We start from the raw sequence: 17,406 nt of genomic DNA on the forward strand, positions 1-17,406 counted from the left end.
AAAAAGAGGTATATTTGTATATGACATGAACATAGTGATGCTGTAGGGGCTGGTCAGAAGTGATGATGTAACTCATGGGTGGGGCTAGAGCTTAGCAAAAAGATTCAGCCAAGCCTCCTGAGATAGCAGAGGATGATGTGTTGTCTACAGAGAGAAGGAGGAGCTGGAGAAAAGCTGAGACAATACCTCATTGAAAGGAGGACTACACAACTTCTTGTCAGTAGTAATTCAAGCAGAAACCTAGTGAAGCCACTACTAATACCACTATATTAGTAGGTTATATATTTTAGGGTGATAATTTTATTTAAATAAAATTTTCTGATGCTGGAGTATCACTTTAAGGTGCTTATACACTTTGGCCAATTGTCACTGACATTGGCAGGTCAGCTGGTTCTTTACTTTGTATAAGCGCCACCTGACTTTGTTAGGAAGAAACGGGGTGGACATCTTGGATTTCAACTTGTTCTCCAAGAGATAAGCGGCTGCGAGAGCTGTGTGGCAGCGGCTTTTCCCTTCTTTCTCCCTTTACAACAGATGAATGTTTAGCCATACTGAACTTTCATGTAAATGGGGAGATTGGAGAGATAGCTCTCAGACAAATGAATGTTTGGAAAAGTGGAAAAGTCACATAGAAATAATAAAGCATTTGAAAGAGAAAATTTCTTGCAATTTATACAGTTGTTATCTTTTGTGTCTCAAGGTGCCCCTGGTTTAAGTGGAGAGAAAGGCTTTAGTGGTATGCCTGGCACTCCTGGATCGCCGGGTGCAAGTGGACTTCCAGGATCTCCCGGACTTCCAGGTGAGGAGAAGAATAAAATTACAATGTCTTTACTACTATACTAGACAGTGGATGTGAGATACAAGCTTAATCTAATGTCCATCCTGCATCACAGATATAATATTTGCATCTGACGTGTATGTGAGATGGTAGAGTCTTGTTAGTGAATGCATTCTTGTTGGATGGATTACATTTATTTACCATACAATTTTTTTTATATATGCTTCTAAACTTTATACAGTTATACTTATGTAATTTCTATACATTCTAACTGATACATCTAGGACCTAAAGGAGACCTTGGATATCCTGGACAGCCTGGGTTACCTGGTGCTCCTGGTTCAAAGGGGAATATGGGTGAAATGGGACTTCCAGGTATGTGTTATGCTGTTTTAAATTGACACTTTACTATTAGATTTACATGGTTTTGTTTGCGTAAACAATTCACACATTTTGGCTCAAAGCCTTGTGGGGCTTTGTGTAAAAGAGAGCAGGACCTCCATGGCCGGGCAGATTTATCATAGCTTAGGCCTGAAATTGGTGTGAACGATAGTGGAAATTTCCACTAGCTCGGAGCTCGTATATTTCTGTCTGCGGCACACTGGCAGCAGTTGGAGTGTGCTTCACGTTTAGGAATTATGTTGGAACTCACAGAAACTGAAATTTCAGAATCATACTGGACAAAAATCTATCATTGAAACTGGAAAATGTAAGACTTTTTATACCTAGATCTGAAGCTCTGCTTCTTTTTTTAATAAACTGTTTATTTATTACTGAAGCTCTGCTTCTACTATTACCTGTTGTATTGAAAAATTGAAAACTTTTTATTCATCTAAGTCAGTCAGGAGATTTTTAGATAGCTGTAATATAAAAAAGTCCACTCCAGGTATTTGTGCCAAAATTGGCTGATATTTGGGACCGTTCATAATTCCCTTCACCTTGACTTAAGCCTCAGATCCAGCTTTAGAAATACATCCCCAAAGCATAATGCTGCCTCCACCATGCTTCACTTTGGGTTTGTTGTTCTTTTGGGGACGTGCAGTATTGGCCTTGTGCCAAAAATAATTAAGAATTATGGCCAAAAAGTTTAACCTTGGTGTCATCAGGACATAATATGTTTTCCTACATGCTTTTGGTAGACTTGACTAAACATAGCTGGGGTTGGATGATTTTCTTTGTAAGAAAACGCTTCCATCTACGACCTTACCCCACACCCCAAACATATGAAGAATATTGGAGATTGTTGTCACATGCAGTACACAACCAGTGCTTGCCAGAAATTCCTGCAGCTCTGTTAATGTTGCTGTAGGTCCCTTAGCAGCCTCCTGGAATTTTCTTCTTGCCTTTTCATACATTTTTTCAAATTTTTGGTAATGTCCTCTTTTTGATGTCTTCACTGTGCTCAATGGTATACCCAGTGACCAGATCACCCCCCAAGATGTTTTTTTAATTCTAAACTTAATAACTCCCAATGTGTCCATCTAACTTGGTACACTCTTTCTCTTAATTTGCTTGGTTTCCCTCCTTAGCACCTGCTCCATTTCTTCCCAGATTTAGTAAAATCATCAAAATTCTTAACAAATTTGCAAACGTAAATGAACAGATTAAAGCCATGTTCCCACTCTGTATTACACCGGCCGGTGGCAGAAAAGATCATCCCGGATGCTACTGCAGTACCGGCCAGATGATCTTTACTGCTGCTGAATTCGGATGCGGGCACATCTGTGCGCGCCCGCATCCGAATTCCCTGCTGCTCATAATGGAGTGCGCGGCCGGAGCCGCATGCTCCATTGTGTGAACTGACAGGGCTTTCTGCGGCCACTATTCATTGAATAGCGGCAGCAGAAAACTGACATGTCAGTTTCTTGCAGCGCCGCTAGGGATCCTGGACGGAGTATGTACCATGTGTATACACTCCGGCCGGGATTCCTTAGAAGGTAGCACTACGTAAGTTCCGTAGTAATCACAGCCGTTGTTTACGGACGTGATTACTACGTAACTTACGTAGTGGGAACATGGCCTTAAAATGTGCCAGATGTATTACAGTGTATCAAGCTGATTGATAAAGGAAAAAGACATAGTAAATGTGGTGGAAGTCATAAAAAATATTTATTGGTGCAATTCACACCAGGACTATGCAGAATTTTGGTGAACTTGCACTAATAAATGTGGGCTATTATTCTATGTCCGACAGTTTTATTTAACCCCATTGGTTTATTTTCTTAAGGTATGTATCTTTAAAGGACCTATTTTGGATTTAAAGAGTCTAAATTTATGCCACTAAGGCCTTGCTTCGGTATTTTTGTAGCTACATTACTAAACATTTTATTAAATGTCTTTATCGTCGTTGTTTGGCCATAAGTAAGACATCCCAGCGCTGCTAGAGAACTGTATTCAGCTTATTGGGAAGTGTCATTAAAATGTCATCAGGGATGAGGTTGTAGGTATGCCAATAGCCAAGTTTATGTTTATACAGTGGTACCTTGGTCCATGCTGAACACACACCACCCCCTTCCCCATTGCTGTCATGTGACCACACAGCCCTCTGACAGCAGCCCTGCTTCTCTATTCTAGCCTGTTGTACTACGCTCCTGCATTATGAGGATCTGCAGCTCCATCCTGTATCTACAAACCGGTTTATGCACTTTCTATACATTATACACCACACACTGATTGCTGTACTGTACAGTAACTTATAATATCACATATTCTGCTGTTTCTAAATGTTTCATTAGTTTTAAATCTTATTCAGAATATAAAATCATTATTTTTGGGGTGTGGAACCAATTATCTACATTTCAATTATTTCTAATGGGAAAATTTGCTTTGGTATAAGAGTGGAGTTGGATTACAAGCACGGTCCCGTAACGTATTATGCTCGTAATCCAAGGCACCACTGTACTTAAATGTTATATTATTTATCCTTATTCTCATAGGACCAAGTGGTGAGAAGGGTACGCCTGGGCAGCCTGGACGCCCTGGGTCACCAGGACCTCCAGGATTTAGTGGAACTAAAGGTGATAAAGGTGAACCAGGACTTTCAGGCATTGGACAACCTGGATTGCCTGGTCAAAAGGTATAACTTTACCCAAATTGAGAGTTTATGAATACTATCTGGTCATGATTGTTGTTGAGAAAGTAAAAAAAAAAAAGGAATAAAATGTAAGAGATCATTTTGGTTACCCTACCAAGTGATATTTAGGGTATTACAGCCCTAGAGTAAAAAATAATCTGCAGGGATGGGGGAGATAGATTAAAACCCATACTTACCTAGCCCCATTTGCTGCTGCTCCCCTGCAGCTCCTGTTCCCTTCTGTCTACTCTCTTGATCTTTTTTCCTGCTTCCGATGTTGGCGCTTGGGAGCAGTACCTGCTGCCCCAACCAGTCACTAAGCTAAGATAGGACATGCTGGGGCCAGTGATTGGCTGAGGTGGTAGGTGCTGCTTCTGAGTACTTATCTCAGAAGCAGGAAGAAGAGAGAAGATCTGGGAACCAGATAAAGGCGAATAGGAACTGCAGGAGACTGGTCAGGGTAAGTATGATTTTATTTCTATTTCCTCTCTGTCCTGGCAGCATAATTTTTACTCTGGCAACAAATACCCCTTTAAAGAAGTAGAATTCTGTCACTAAAATTTCCCAAAAATGTTTTGTAAGATAAACATTTTTATGTGTCTCAGGTATATACAACCCTCATAGCATCCAGTAAAACTAACATTAGACACCGGTATCCAATTTCACAATAAAATAATAATTTCACAATAAAATATGTGATATAAAATCGCACCATGTGTTACCTAAAATATAAATTCATTCACTGATGAGAGCTTGCAAAAAAAGGGATATAGCACAACATGCTTAGAATGTACCCATGTGTGAATAAGTTTATATTTTGCATTACATGTGAGTGAATAAATAATAAATGGGATGTAAATAGTAAATGTGCAATGACTATACCTTTAATTTTGTATAGGGAGACCCTGGACCAGCTGGGTTTCCAGGTACCCCAGGTACTAAAGGTGATGCAGGAAGCCCCGGCCTACCCGGATTACTAGGAGTACCAGGTCCTAAAGGAGATCCAGGTGCCCCAGGATTTTCAGGTACAGTAAAACGGTTAATATCTGCAACTTATTTACATATTAAACATACATTACGTACATTCTTTTACATACATTTTTATGATTAGTCACCAGTGTCTGAAATAGATTTGTATTTTAAAAAGAGTAGAAATGCAAATTACTGCAAAAAGCCGACAATGGAGGAGAGGTAGATGTTATACATGATTGTACAATAGAAAACTTGAGAAAGAGAGAGACAAGGGGCGCTTCCTCGTGTGATAAAAGATGACCAGGTAAGTGGTAGCAGGGTCTTACAGGGATCTGCAACTGCTTGATAAAGGCCCATGTTAGACAATATAGGACCGAAACGTGTTGCAATAAAGAGTATATGTTTACTATGCCATCTACCTCTGGATGATCCTTGGTTGCACCACTGTGTGCAAATCTGAATACTCCTGCGCTTATTATACCTGGTGTGGATTCGACTCTTGGTCCTGTAATCGGCTGATTACACATCTACAATAGAAAACTTGGCACATCTAAGGGTCAGCTTGGAGTTACACCGAGCCTTCAGAACAAGTTGTGCTCCAGCTATGATTAAATCATAAGAGAAATCTACAGGAAGGAGCAGACTTTAGGGGGTCGGAAAGGGTTTGTGCTTGAGAAGATTCCAGTTAGTAAGGGATTGTGTTGTAAATTCTGCACACAAAACTGCTTTAGATCAGCAGCGGCCTGGGAGACCTTCGCACCACCTTCCTCATAGCGGACACATTTGCTGTTCCAGACACGTTGCCCTTAAACTTATTTCTTTAATAAACATTGATTATTTTTTGTTCTGCACTGTCAACAACTAACCGACAGGCAGCCTATCAGCCCCTGATGTAGGTAGGGCATAATAGGCAAATACACTTTGTGAAGGTAAGAGATCTCTTGTAAGGCCCCTGGCTGGGAAAGTAATCCAATTGCACCCCAGTCGTACTTTTGGGGCACAGATAGTGTAAAAGAGAGATTCCCCTGTTAAACTCTTTAGGTGTAGCAGGTGTTGTACATCACAGACATGACAGCTGTTAATTAAAGCAATGGTGCAAGCATGGCTTATGTGCTTTATGTACTATAAAATGTATGTAACAGTATGTTGGTTAACAGAAACAACACTCTTCCCGTGGCATACAGTTACATCTTCGGGTGGGAAGGGGTTGGTAAAGACCTGTGATTACAGCAGACTTGGCACTGATGCTGGCAGAGTTTAGGAGTGCAGTAATGGCAAAGAGGAGTGGAAAGGAAAGGGCAGGTAGGTATAATGTAAGGTAGAACACAAGACAGCCATTGTAAGCAGCTCTGTAACATGGCAGACAAATAATGATAACAAATCCCTGTTAGTGAATTGAGAAGAATGAGGGGTCTGTAGTACAAATGGTTGAGCTTCCAAATATGTTTTACACGAACATTAACGTACAGTAAGAGAACTGTGAAGTTATTATTTTTCACTGTATCCATACACTTATCATAAAGTCAGAGACAGAAGTTCTCAGCCGCTTGCTTCTCCTGGCAATATAAAGATCAGTGGTGGTCTGGACCCTCAGACCCTGGCTAGTCTATGACATGTCACAAGTTTTTTTTGTTTTTTGTTTTTTTTTTACTTACAGGGACAATCTAAATGAAATTGTTCACAAAAAATCAATATGTCTTCATTAGTGTTTTTTGCTGGGTTTTTTTTAGGTGCTCCAGGTCTTCCAGGATCAAAAGGACTTGATGGACCTCCAGGAAACCCTGGTGGCCCCGGCTCTCCTGGACAAAGGGGTAAAAAACCTAGTTGTAAAGTTTGGATATGTTATCGGAGCTAAATGTTTGTTCATGCTATTTGGCTTTAGAAAAGGTTATTCTTGTAGTTTCTATACAATATTTATGAATGGCATCCTTTCACCCTTGAGGAAAACAAAGAAATCAATGAAAGGATTTGATATCTGAACTATTTCCCTTTTGATATTTAAGATGCAGTCAGCCTAATAATACAATCAGTTAGGGACGGAGCAGTCCTGACACATAGGAGCGGATTAGGGAAAAGTACTACATATTATATAATAAAACGCTGCTTATAAACTAACATTTGCACTAGTCATGTAAAATATTCTTGGCTTTGTAAATGTCCATGTCCATCTATTGATATTTTGTGTAATGTTTTATAGTTTATGTTGTGAAGCTTCCAGTATGGTTTTGGTTGGGCAGCGTGCTAAAGCCTTTTCTACCGTCAACATACAGTAAATGTACACTGTAGTTTTAGGCCGTGTTCAAACATTCGGTTTATGCATCGATTACCAATCTCTTACACAGTTCTCTGTTACACGTCTTTGTACAGAATTTGTAGTAGTGTGATACTGAAGACCAAACTTTGGGTAATTAGATACAGTATGTAGATAAGAAAGAATAAACTTTAGGGCTAGCTGTAATGGTACTAGTGGGTCAGTGGGCTGCAGAATCAGACATCACCAATAGCAGCCCTCCTTCTGGTGTTCTAATAATGGCTCTCCATACTCAAATGCCACCAGGTCTTAATGGTAGAGCGGGAAGACCCACTAATATTTGCATAACAAATACAATATAAGCTTATATCAAGAAGTAATGAGTAACTATTCACTAGAATGACTGTGGCAGATAGGAGTGGTAGTACTTGCATAATTATTGAGAAACAATTCACCAAGGATGGCTACAGCTGACGGGAGGAGAGATCTTGCAGGATGAGTGAGCTTAAGAAGGATGATTGCAAATGATGGGAGCAGTAGTACTTGCAATCAGTACAATTGTACATTAACAGAAAAGACAGAGAAAGCAAGCTAGAAGCAGTGAAAGAGTATCAAACTACATGTTGGTTATACCAACCAAACAGGACAGAGAAAACAGACGCACTGAATGAAACAACCTCTATCACCAGCACAGAGGTAAATGGTTGTTTAAACAACCTTGGGGAGGCCACACCACCAGCCAGACACAACTAAAATCCAGCATGGATCCATTCTTCCACCATGTGTTACCTTTTAAAGGGCCAGTTCACACTGAGCTCCGCCGCAGAATTTCGCCGTGTTTACTCAGTGTGAACTGGCCCTTACAGCTTTTTAATTTCCTCTTCAAAATGCCAAACACGACAGCACAATTAAATAACAAAAGAAAGCGCCTATTAGTGGTAGAAATAAGGGTTGTCAACCCCTCAGTGTTTGTTAGAATAATAGTAATAGCTGTAGTAGTGTGTAACTGGGTGGTGAACATGGTGGAACTCATGAAAAACTAAGTAGAAATGAAGGATCCTTGTAAATCAATTAAAAAATATTAAAAGGGGTCCTCCAGCAAAAATCTTTTTATTTGAAATCAACTGGTTTCAGAAAGTTATATAGATTTGTTAATTACTTCTGTTTAAAAATCTCAATTCTTCCAATACGTATCAGCTGCTGTATGTCCTGCAGGAAGTGGTGTATTCTTTCCAGTCTGACTCTCTGCTCTCTGCTGACACCACTGTCTGAAACAGGAACTGTCCAGAGCAGGAAACGTTTTCTATGGGGATTTGCTACAGCTCTGGACAGTTCCTGTCTCGGCCAGAGATGTCTACTGAGCGCACTGTGTCAGACTGGAAAGAATACACCACTTCCTGGAGGACATACAGCAGCTGATAAGTATGAGAAGACTGGAGATTTTTAAATAGAATTAAATTACAAATTTATATAACTTTATAAAACCAGTTGATTTGAAAGAACAAAGATCTTCACTGGAGTACCCCTTTAAGTACATTGTATATTTAGACTACAGTTTTAGGCACTAATAGAGTGTATTATATATTGTAGGAGATGCTGGCCGCCCTGGGCCTCCCGGACCTCCAGGTGAAAAGGGTCAACCAGGCCAAGATGGAATTCCTGGCCCTGCTGGCCTAAAAGGAGAACCAGGTCTGTGATAGTCAGTTGTGAGCACAACGTCTTATTTCCTGGGTCTTTTTTTAAATGTTGTATGTGTCTGTTTCAGGTCTACCAGGTTTTGGGACACCAGGAACGCCCGGAATTCCTGGGACTTCAGGTATGGATTTCATTCTCTTTATTTGCATTAACATTAGTCTCATAATTGTAAGGTTTCATGTGCTACTGAAGGTCAGTGGCTACCACTATACATAGAATTGATATCCCATATTAATTTACTACTTATAGCAACACATTTACTTTGCATTTTGCCATTACACATGAGGGCCATAGAACTAGGACAGGTACTGGTCTTCCTTAGCCTAAATGCTATAATTAATGTCCTCGTTACATTTCTGTCTGCTAAATTTTTACCTTGAATTTAATCATTTTATTTTGTATTTGCAGGTGCAAAGGGTGAGCCAGGATTTTCTGGTCCCCCCGGATCTCCTGGATTTCCTGGCCCTAAAGGAGACAGTGGTTATCCTGGACGTCCAGGTAGCCCAGGACCACCAGGACAACCAGGTCTCCCTGGATTGGCTTCACCAGGTCCTAAAGGAAATACTGGACCAGCGGGACCTCCCGGACGCACAGGTAAAAACATTTACTCAGAAATCAATATAGGTAATTCTTTTGCTACCAGCTATTTAGTTTCAGAGGTAATTTTGACTTGACAAAACCAAAAGGCGAAGTATCTGAATGTAATAACTCATCAATAGCTATCTGGAACATTATCTTATATACTGTATCTGTTTCTTTTTACTACCTACAGGGTAGTAAAACTAAACACAATAAAGATATTGAGTATCAACAAAAACAATACCCTAATACAGGATACAATAAAACCAAAGTATATCAAAATACCCTTTGGAACAGAGATAAGAATATGTAAAATTAGGTCATTGTTCCTGTTGCTGAAAGGCTAATAGCTGATAGCAAAACCAAACAGAGCACTTGTTTCAGCATGACGTCACTGATATAAGCTAGTGAGCACAAATAGTCTCGGCACAACCTATGGCAACTCCGTTTAGGGTCACCCGGTCAATGAACATAGTGAGCACGTGTGAAAAAAATCATTGCCTTCTACACTGTGAAATTAAATCCATGTGGGCACAGAAGCATGAACAAATTTGGAACCTTGCGATTTTCAATCCTGCACTCCATTGACTTCATCTCATTGCACTAGATGGCGGAATCCACTGAGCATCAGTCCTCTCGCCTTGCGTTCCATTTTCGTGTGCAACATCTTCATATGTTTATCTCTTTTGTACAAGGACAACATGACTGATTCTCTTCTCTGTGTATAGAAGTGCTAGTAAAGTGAGTGCATGTATACACTGGATGAAGGCCACTTGCCTATAAACACATGTATGCACATCATTGTGCCATTTGTTGTTTCTACTGGAGAGTGCAGACTAGTAGTCATGTATTCCAATGAGGTATACAAGCACTCAGTAACCTTTTCACTTGGGTTACAGCTGCTATTCTGAGTTCTAATTGTAAAATATACATCCAAGCACCATTAAGCAGCTTAAATCTGGATACCATACACCTTTTGCAGATCAGTGCATATTAAGCCACCTACATCTAGATACCATGCACCTATAGCAGATCTCTACATATTATTTAGCCTACATCTAGGTAGCATACACCTATAGCAGATCACTGCATATTATATAGCCTACATCTAGATACCATATACCTATAGCAGATCACTGCATATTATATAGCCTACATGTAGATACCATACACCAATAGCAGATCACTGCATATTATATAGCCTACATCTAGATACCATACACCTATAGCAGATCACTGCATATTATATAGCCTACATCTAGATACCATACACCTATAGCAGATCACTGCATATTATATAGCCTACATCTAGATACCATACACCTATCGCAGATCACTGCATATTATGCCACCCACATTTAGATACCATACACCTATAGCAGATCACTGCATATTATATAGCCTACATCTAGATACCATACAACTATAGCAGATCACTGCATATTATATAGCCTACATCTAGATACTATACAACTATAGCTGACCACTGCATATTATATAGCCTACATCTAGATACCATACAACTATAGCAGATCACTGCATATTATATAGCCTACATCTAGATACCATACACCTATAGCAGGTCACTGCATATTATATAGCCTACATCTAGATACCATACAACTATAGCAGATCACTGCATATTATATAGCCTACATCTAGATACCATACACCTATAGCAGATCACTGCATATTATGCCGTCCACATCTAGATACCATACACCTATAGCAGATCACTGCATATTATATAGCCTACATCTAGATACCATACAACTATAGCAGATCACTGCATATTATATAGCCTACATCTAGATACCTTACACCTATTACAGATAAGTGCGTAATATATAGCCTACATCTAGGTAGCTTACACCTATAGCAGATCACTGCATAATATATAGCCTACATCTAGATACCATACAACTATAGCTGATCACTGCATAATATATAGCCTACATCTAGATACCATACACCTATCGCAGATCACTGCATATTATATAGCCTACATCTACATACCATACAACTATAGCAGATCACTGCATATTATATAGCCTACATCTAGATACCATACACCTATCGCAGATCACTGCATATTATATAGCCTACATCTAGATACCATACAACTATAGCAGATCACTGCATATTATATAGCCTACATCTAGATAACTTACACCTATTACAGATAAGTGCATAATATATAGCCTACATCTAGATACCATACACCTATCGCAGATCACTGCATATTATATAGCCTACATCTACATACCATACAACTATAGCAGATCACTGCATATTATATAGCCTACATCTAGATACCATACACCTATCGCAGATCACTGCATATTATATAGCCTACATCTAGATACCATACAACTATAGCAGATCACTGCATATTATATAGCCTACATCTAGATAACTTACACCTATTACAGATAAGTGCATAATATATAGCCTACATCTAGATACCATACAACTATAGCTGATCACTGCATAATATATAGACTACATCTAGATACCATACAACTATAGCAGATCACTGCATATTATATAGCCTACATCTAGATAACTTACACCTATTACATATAAGTGCATAATATATAGCCTACATCTAGATACCATACATCTATAGCAGACCACTGCATATTCTCCGGTATAAAGACTTCACCTCCCATAACACAAATGAATGGATCATACACTGTACAGATGCAAATTTAAAGTCTTATAATGAGCTATAATAGAGAAAACACAGTTTGATATACGTAAAGTACAGTATAGCAGAGTTGTATAGTATGCTGTTAAATATACGATAATATATGATAATTATGCATTGTGTTTTTTCCTGCAATGGTGCAGTCAGATTGGATGGGACTTCTTTTACTTATGTTTTCTTGTATGAGCAAGCAGATCATTAGTTCTCTCCGGCAGACAATCAGCAGTGTCCCTGTTCAATGAGAAAAGTCTAGCACATCCCTGCTCAGTCATGCTCTCCTTGTAAGCCTTGTATTTATTGCATGTATTGTGGGAAAGAACCATTTTGTCTTGTTTATTTGTGCATGTGCTAATGTGGATAAAGCAAGCTATTATCAGTGTTCACAAAGGTCAGCAATTCGGCCCTTTGTCCCCAGGCCAATAGGACATGTTGTTAAAATGCTGCATGTGCGACGCTTAGGTGTCAAGTCCGACATCAATTAGAAAAACAGTCGGCTGCATAGAGACAAAGAAAACATCAAATACAAACTGGCAGATGAGTTTACTAAAATTTATTCAGTGATGCTGATAAAACCAGTGGCAGAAGTACTGCGCCCCTGCTGCCCTACCGTATTGGCCAGAGACATGGTTGTATAGCAGTGCATTAAGCGGTCTTCTCTCTGGTCCTGCATCATATTCTGTAACAACGCTGATAATAATTTGTTTCCACCGGTACGTTTGGGACTTTCTGAAATAAAACTTGTGTATCCAGAATGTAGGATTTGTTGTTGCTGAATATTCTAACAATCTTCGTGTTTCCCCCTCGTTCATCTAATGATCAATATGGAAATGGATATTTGAATTGTGATCTCACTTCCAGGCCCTGAAGGTCAGCCCTTAAATCCTAGATTATTGCATGTAAACTGACAATGTTAAGTCACTGGCTATTTTCAGGAACAGTGGTCTATGGTATGCCAAGTCATTGATTTAGCTGTTATACTTCATTTCCTGAACTTCCTTACAAGACATTAAGGCACTGGTGCTCTTTGTCAATTGACATCATAAATATACATAGAAGACTGTCAGCCGAAAAAGACCACCTGGTCCATCTAGGCTGTCATTTTGGTAATTCCCTTCTTATTATCTTAGGATAGATATATGTTTATCCCAGGCATGTTTACATTTAGTTATTGTAGATTGACCTACCACATCTGCTGGAGGTTTGTTCCAAGCATCTACTACTCTTTTAGTAAAGTAACATTTTCTTGTGTTGTTTCTGACCATTCCCCCAACTAATCTCAGATGGTGTCCTTTTGTTCTTGTGTTCATTTTTTTCTTAAAAACACTTCCCTCTTGAACCTTATTTAGTCCTTTAACATATTTAAAGGTTTGGATTATGTCCCCCTTTCCCTTCTTCCCTTCAGACTGGGCTGATTTAGATCTTTAAGTCTTAAGTATTGGTTTTATACTTCACACCTTCCACCATTTTTGTAGCCCATCTTTGGACCTGTTCTAATCCTTTTCCATATCATTGGCACCTACAGGAATATAGACCCTATTGCATACTTTTGTGTCATCGGCAAACAGACGAACCTTACCCCTTACCTACCAAACTTCTCCTATGTCACTTACATAATATTTTACTTAACATACTAAAGAGAACAGGGCCCAGAACAGACCCTTGTGGCACACCACTTGTAAACAGTCTCTGCTTGGAATATAGACCATTGGTGCCGGAGGGAGCTGAGTACAGCGCTCTTCCGGCTTACTTGGCTCTTTCCGGCACCTCTATTGGAATAAATAGAGCCACGGGTCACGTCCCATACTTGCAGCTGTATTAATAACACAGAAGCCAGGGCCCGATACAGAGATCGGCGGGAGGGTAAGGAGGTCGGACCCTCGGCGTTCTCTTACTTTTCCCTTACTCTGTGGAAAGGGAAAAAGTTGATTGTGCCCGGACAACCTCTTTAATAGACCAAATCTAATGTGGTAGTGACTATGCACCGCAGTACACCCCAGTATATGTCAACATCCCATTCATAGCTGGATGCCCACAGGTACCTGCTGTAATGCAGTGTGATCCTACCCCATAGTTTTGTGTTATTTACATGTAAATAAAAATAGCAGAACAAAGATGTACTGTGCTGTATACCACTCATTGTAAATGGTGCATCACTCTACAAGTACAAGAAAATTGTTCTTGTCTGAATTATCTGAATGTAGTCACTAGCTGAGCATGTTTGGGTCATTAAATACAATGGGGCCTGATAGGCACTGAGATGCTTTCACAGGCTGGGTATAGTACAGCGCTGTATACACCATAGTCAGCCATTTGTTCATTCCTCAGTGGTGTATAGCTGTACTTGCCCCTCATAATATACATGTCATTGGTTGCTAATATAGTCACGTGCAGGTACTGATCGCAAACTGATCGGCTGGATCTTTCAGCTACTGGTTGACCCTAAGTAAAACTTTTCTTAGAACTAAAATGATTCTAGTTCTGTTATTCCTGCCTGCTGTGCATTAATACCTAGGTTGTACCTCTCCCCCTCGTCAATAGGATGTGCCCAGCTCTGTTATCATTGGTTAGACAATGTCCAATTGTTAAACGAAACCCTATTATCAAGGGGAACATTTCCATCAGGAATAAGAGAGGAACAGCATGGCCTGACATTCTGGAGATATTCTCTTATTTAATTAAACGGACATGTCAGGAGAGGTCCTCTATAAAGGCAATTCTTGTGAATCAGTTACATTATTAATTAGTAGTATTATCAGTATTTTAAGAGTACACATTGCCCCCCGGGATCTGTGTCTGTGTCTGATGTTATGAAGTGTCTGAAGACAAGCTAAGCCGCGTGAGGGCCTACTTATACTTTGACAGAGGAATGCAGCACCGCACAGAGAACTTAAGAGTTTTATTCTTGCCACCTACTTCTGACAAGTGACTGAAAGAGAACTGCATGTTCTTTTTGAATTATAGGTCACCCAGGAAATATCACATTTGCACAGAGAAATGGGTATCATGCCATGGCCATTCCCTGTTCGGAGATGTCTAGGCGTCTGTAATTGCTATAATTAGGTTGTGCAAATTACCTAGTTAATACAATCGTAAGGCACAGTTTCACCTCGCAGATTGCAGTACGTGATTTACTCGGTGGAACTCAGAAAATCATTTTCATTGGGAAACCATAGAAGTACTCCGCCATAAAATGGCCTGCCAGCGGGCTGAAACAACACAGACAAAGGTGTCCAAATGCTTGCCAGATTACTGTGGACTCCGCACTGTGGGCAATGGTCATAAAGAGGGTTTCCTAAATTATGCAAATATCAGTACAATATGTGAGGATGTAACGTTTTTATAATGATAATTGGTTTATTGTGTACATTTCTATAGGCCCCATGTAGGGCTGGGCGATTAATCAAATTAATTCGCCTAGATTTTGAGAATCGATTTAAATTTCTTTGAAAATCATAAATTCAATTGAAAAAAAAAGTACGATTTGACCTACAGGGGAAGCAGCTGTGCTTCAGGCAAGCTGCATCTCCAGCAGATCAGTGCACCCCATGCTGGGCCATCCGCCCGCACCCAGAATATCGCAACTGTCAGCCGCCCATATCCAACCATCACCAACAAGATGCGCGCCTGCACCCAGGAGGTTGTCACCGCCCTCCCCCACCCACCCATGAGATCCCCGCCTGCCCACCCGCACCCAGGAGATTGTCGCCGCCAGCCCCCCCACCCAAGAGATCACCACCCAGCCACCAACAACCACAGGATCGCTGCCACAAGCCTGCTTGTCTGCAACAGGGCAGCAGCAGCTGGGCACTGAGCAGCCCTCGGGGCAGGAGAGACCGAGAGTGTGATTATTGGAGAGCGGGTGAGGACTTGGCACGGCTCCCCGCCCCTCCCCCACCATGCCTACCAGGTTATTAATACTACTGCTCCCACTACTATTGCTACTACTGCCTCCACTCCTGATACTACTATTCCCAATACTGCTACTACTACCCTCACCCCTGATACTACTACCAGTACTGCTCCCACTACTATTGCTACTACTACTGTCACTCCTGATACTACTATTCCCACTATTATTGCTACTACTCCAACTCCTGATACCACTACTCCCATTACTATTACTACTTCTCTCAATCCTGATACTACTACTCCCTCTACTATTGCTACTACTACTCTCACTTCTGATGCCACTACTCCCAATACTCCTGATACTAGTACTCTCACTACTACTCCCACTCCTGATACAATCGGTAGTACTGCCACTACTAGTTGCTATTGCTACTAGTACATCCCTCATCCACTATGCCTCTACTACTACATACATCATAATTAGCAAAGATTTAAATCGGTGTAGGACAGTCAGACACATGTTGTTTTACTCTTATTTTATCCCTATTTTAAGAATCATGTAAGGAGTACCTCCTGTTTCTAAACATTTTTTAAAGCCTGCATGTTTTTTTTTTATAATAACCCTTGGTGATTTTGGCATTCTCACTGCTGTTGTCCTTGAGCCCCTTAGAGTTTCTTCCATTGTGCACAGCTATTTTGTTTTCTCTCTGTTTCAGGAGGTGGGGATAGAGCAGGACTGTTTGCCAGCAGTACTCACACACTGTCCTTCCAATGACAGCAGAGCACATATTCCTCTGAGCTATGCTATAGCATAGTGCTGATGTAAGTGTACTACACTGAACAGGCTGGCATTGTGCTGAGGGACAACATGCAGTACACTACTATAATTGGCATTTTGGGAGAGAAGGGGTTTCTCATACACTGGCCCAGCAAGGTGCTATGTGAGAAGAAAGGAAAGAACAAGCAGCAGCACAGAAGGGAAGGGGTTACAATAATCCCTGGACTGCTGCTGCTGTTGGTGACATGACAAGCAGGCCCTGATATATCTTTCAGGATTGTGTGTATCCTCTGGAAGATATAAAGATAGGCTCACAAATTGCAGGTACACAGCCCAGACTTTTGGCCCTATTTCACGGGTCGTTTAGAGGAGCAAAAGAGCGCTCTCAGCACTCGATTGCTCCTTGTTCCCCGAGCGGGTGAGTGCGGGAGGGGCAGCGGGGAGCTGGTGGGGGTGGGGCTGCCTGGGTGATCGCTGATCGTCCGGGCAGCCCATAGGATACAGCAGCGTCTGCTGCCGATGCTCCTATTCAACGGAGCGACGGCAGCAGATCGTTGCTGTATCAGTCGCTTGTTTTTCAACATGTTGAAAAACAAGCGACTGCAACGATCAGCCGACATGAACTATTGGCCGAATACGGACGATAATCGTTCCGTGGAATAGGGCCTAACTTTCTTACCCTCACCTGCACTAACTAAGCCATTCCACCACTTATTGCAGTC

At 40.7% G+C, this 17,406-nt stretch overlaps 2 protein-coding genes across 3 annotated transcripts in view; one reads left to right on the top strand and one right to left on the bottom strand.

The window, feature by feature from the left end:
• COL4A5 (collagen type IV alpha 5 chain) overlaps nucleotides 1–17,406 on the top strand; it is a 135,870-nt gene that overhangs the window by 98,017 nt on the left and 20,447 nt on the right. Inside the window, exons 34-42 of one of the 2 annotated variants that reach the window (XM_069942631.1) lie at nucleotides 701–799; nucleotides 1,063–1,152; nucleotides 3,714–3,853; nucleotides 4,749–4,875; nucleotides 6,553–6,633; nucleotides 8,664–8,762; nucleotides 8,839–8,889; nucleotides 9,177–9,362; nucleotides 12,916–17,050. In XM_069942631.1, the coding sequence (XP_069798732.1) occupies nucleotides 701–799; nucleotides 1,063–1,152; nucleotides 3,714–3,853; nucleotides 4,749–4,875; nucleotides 6,553–6,633; nucleotides 8,664–8,762; nucleotides 8,839–8,889; nucleotides 9,177–9,362; nucleotides 12,916–12,962 (920 nt within the window). In that variant the 3' untranslated portion in view covers nucleotides 12,963–17,050. Of the gene's footprint in view, nucleotides 1–700; nucleotides 800–1,062; nucleotides 1,153–3,713; nucleotides 3,854–4,748; nucleotides 4,876–6,552; nucleotides 6,634–8,663; nucleotides 8,763–8,838; nucleotides 8,890–9,176; nucleotides 9,363–12,915; nucleotides 17,051–17,406 lie in introns of those variants that run through there. The other variant, XM_069942629.1, reaches the window with a different exon arrangement.
• GNG5B (G protein subunit gamma 5B) lies at nucleotides 5,449–5,892 on the bottom strand. Its single transcript, XM_069942829.1, has 2 exons — nucleotides 5,882–5,892; nucleotides 5,449–5,608 (listed from the first exon to the last, which is right to left on the bottom strand). The coding sequence occupies exons 1-2, from the start codon at nucleotides 5,890–5,892 to the stop codon at nucleotides 5,449–5,451; spliced, it is 171 nt and encodes a 56-aa protein (XP_069798930.1).

This window comes from Dendropsophus ebraccatus, chromosome 10 (assembly GCF_027789765.1).
Source record: "Dendropsophus ebraccatus isolate aDenEbr1 chromosome 10, aDenEbr1.pat, whole genome shotgun sequence".
Lineage (NCBI taxonomy): Eukaryota > Metazoa > Chordata > Amphibia > Anura > Hylidae > Dendropsophus > Dendropsophus ebraccatus.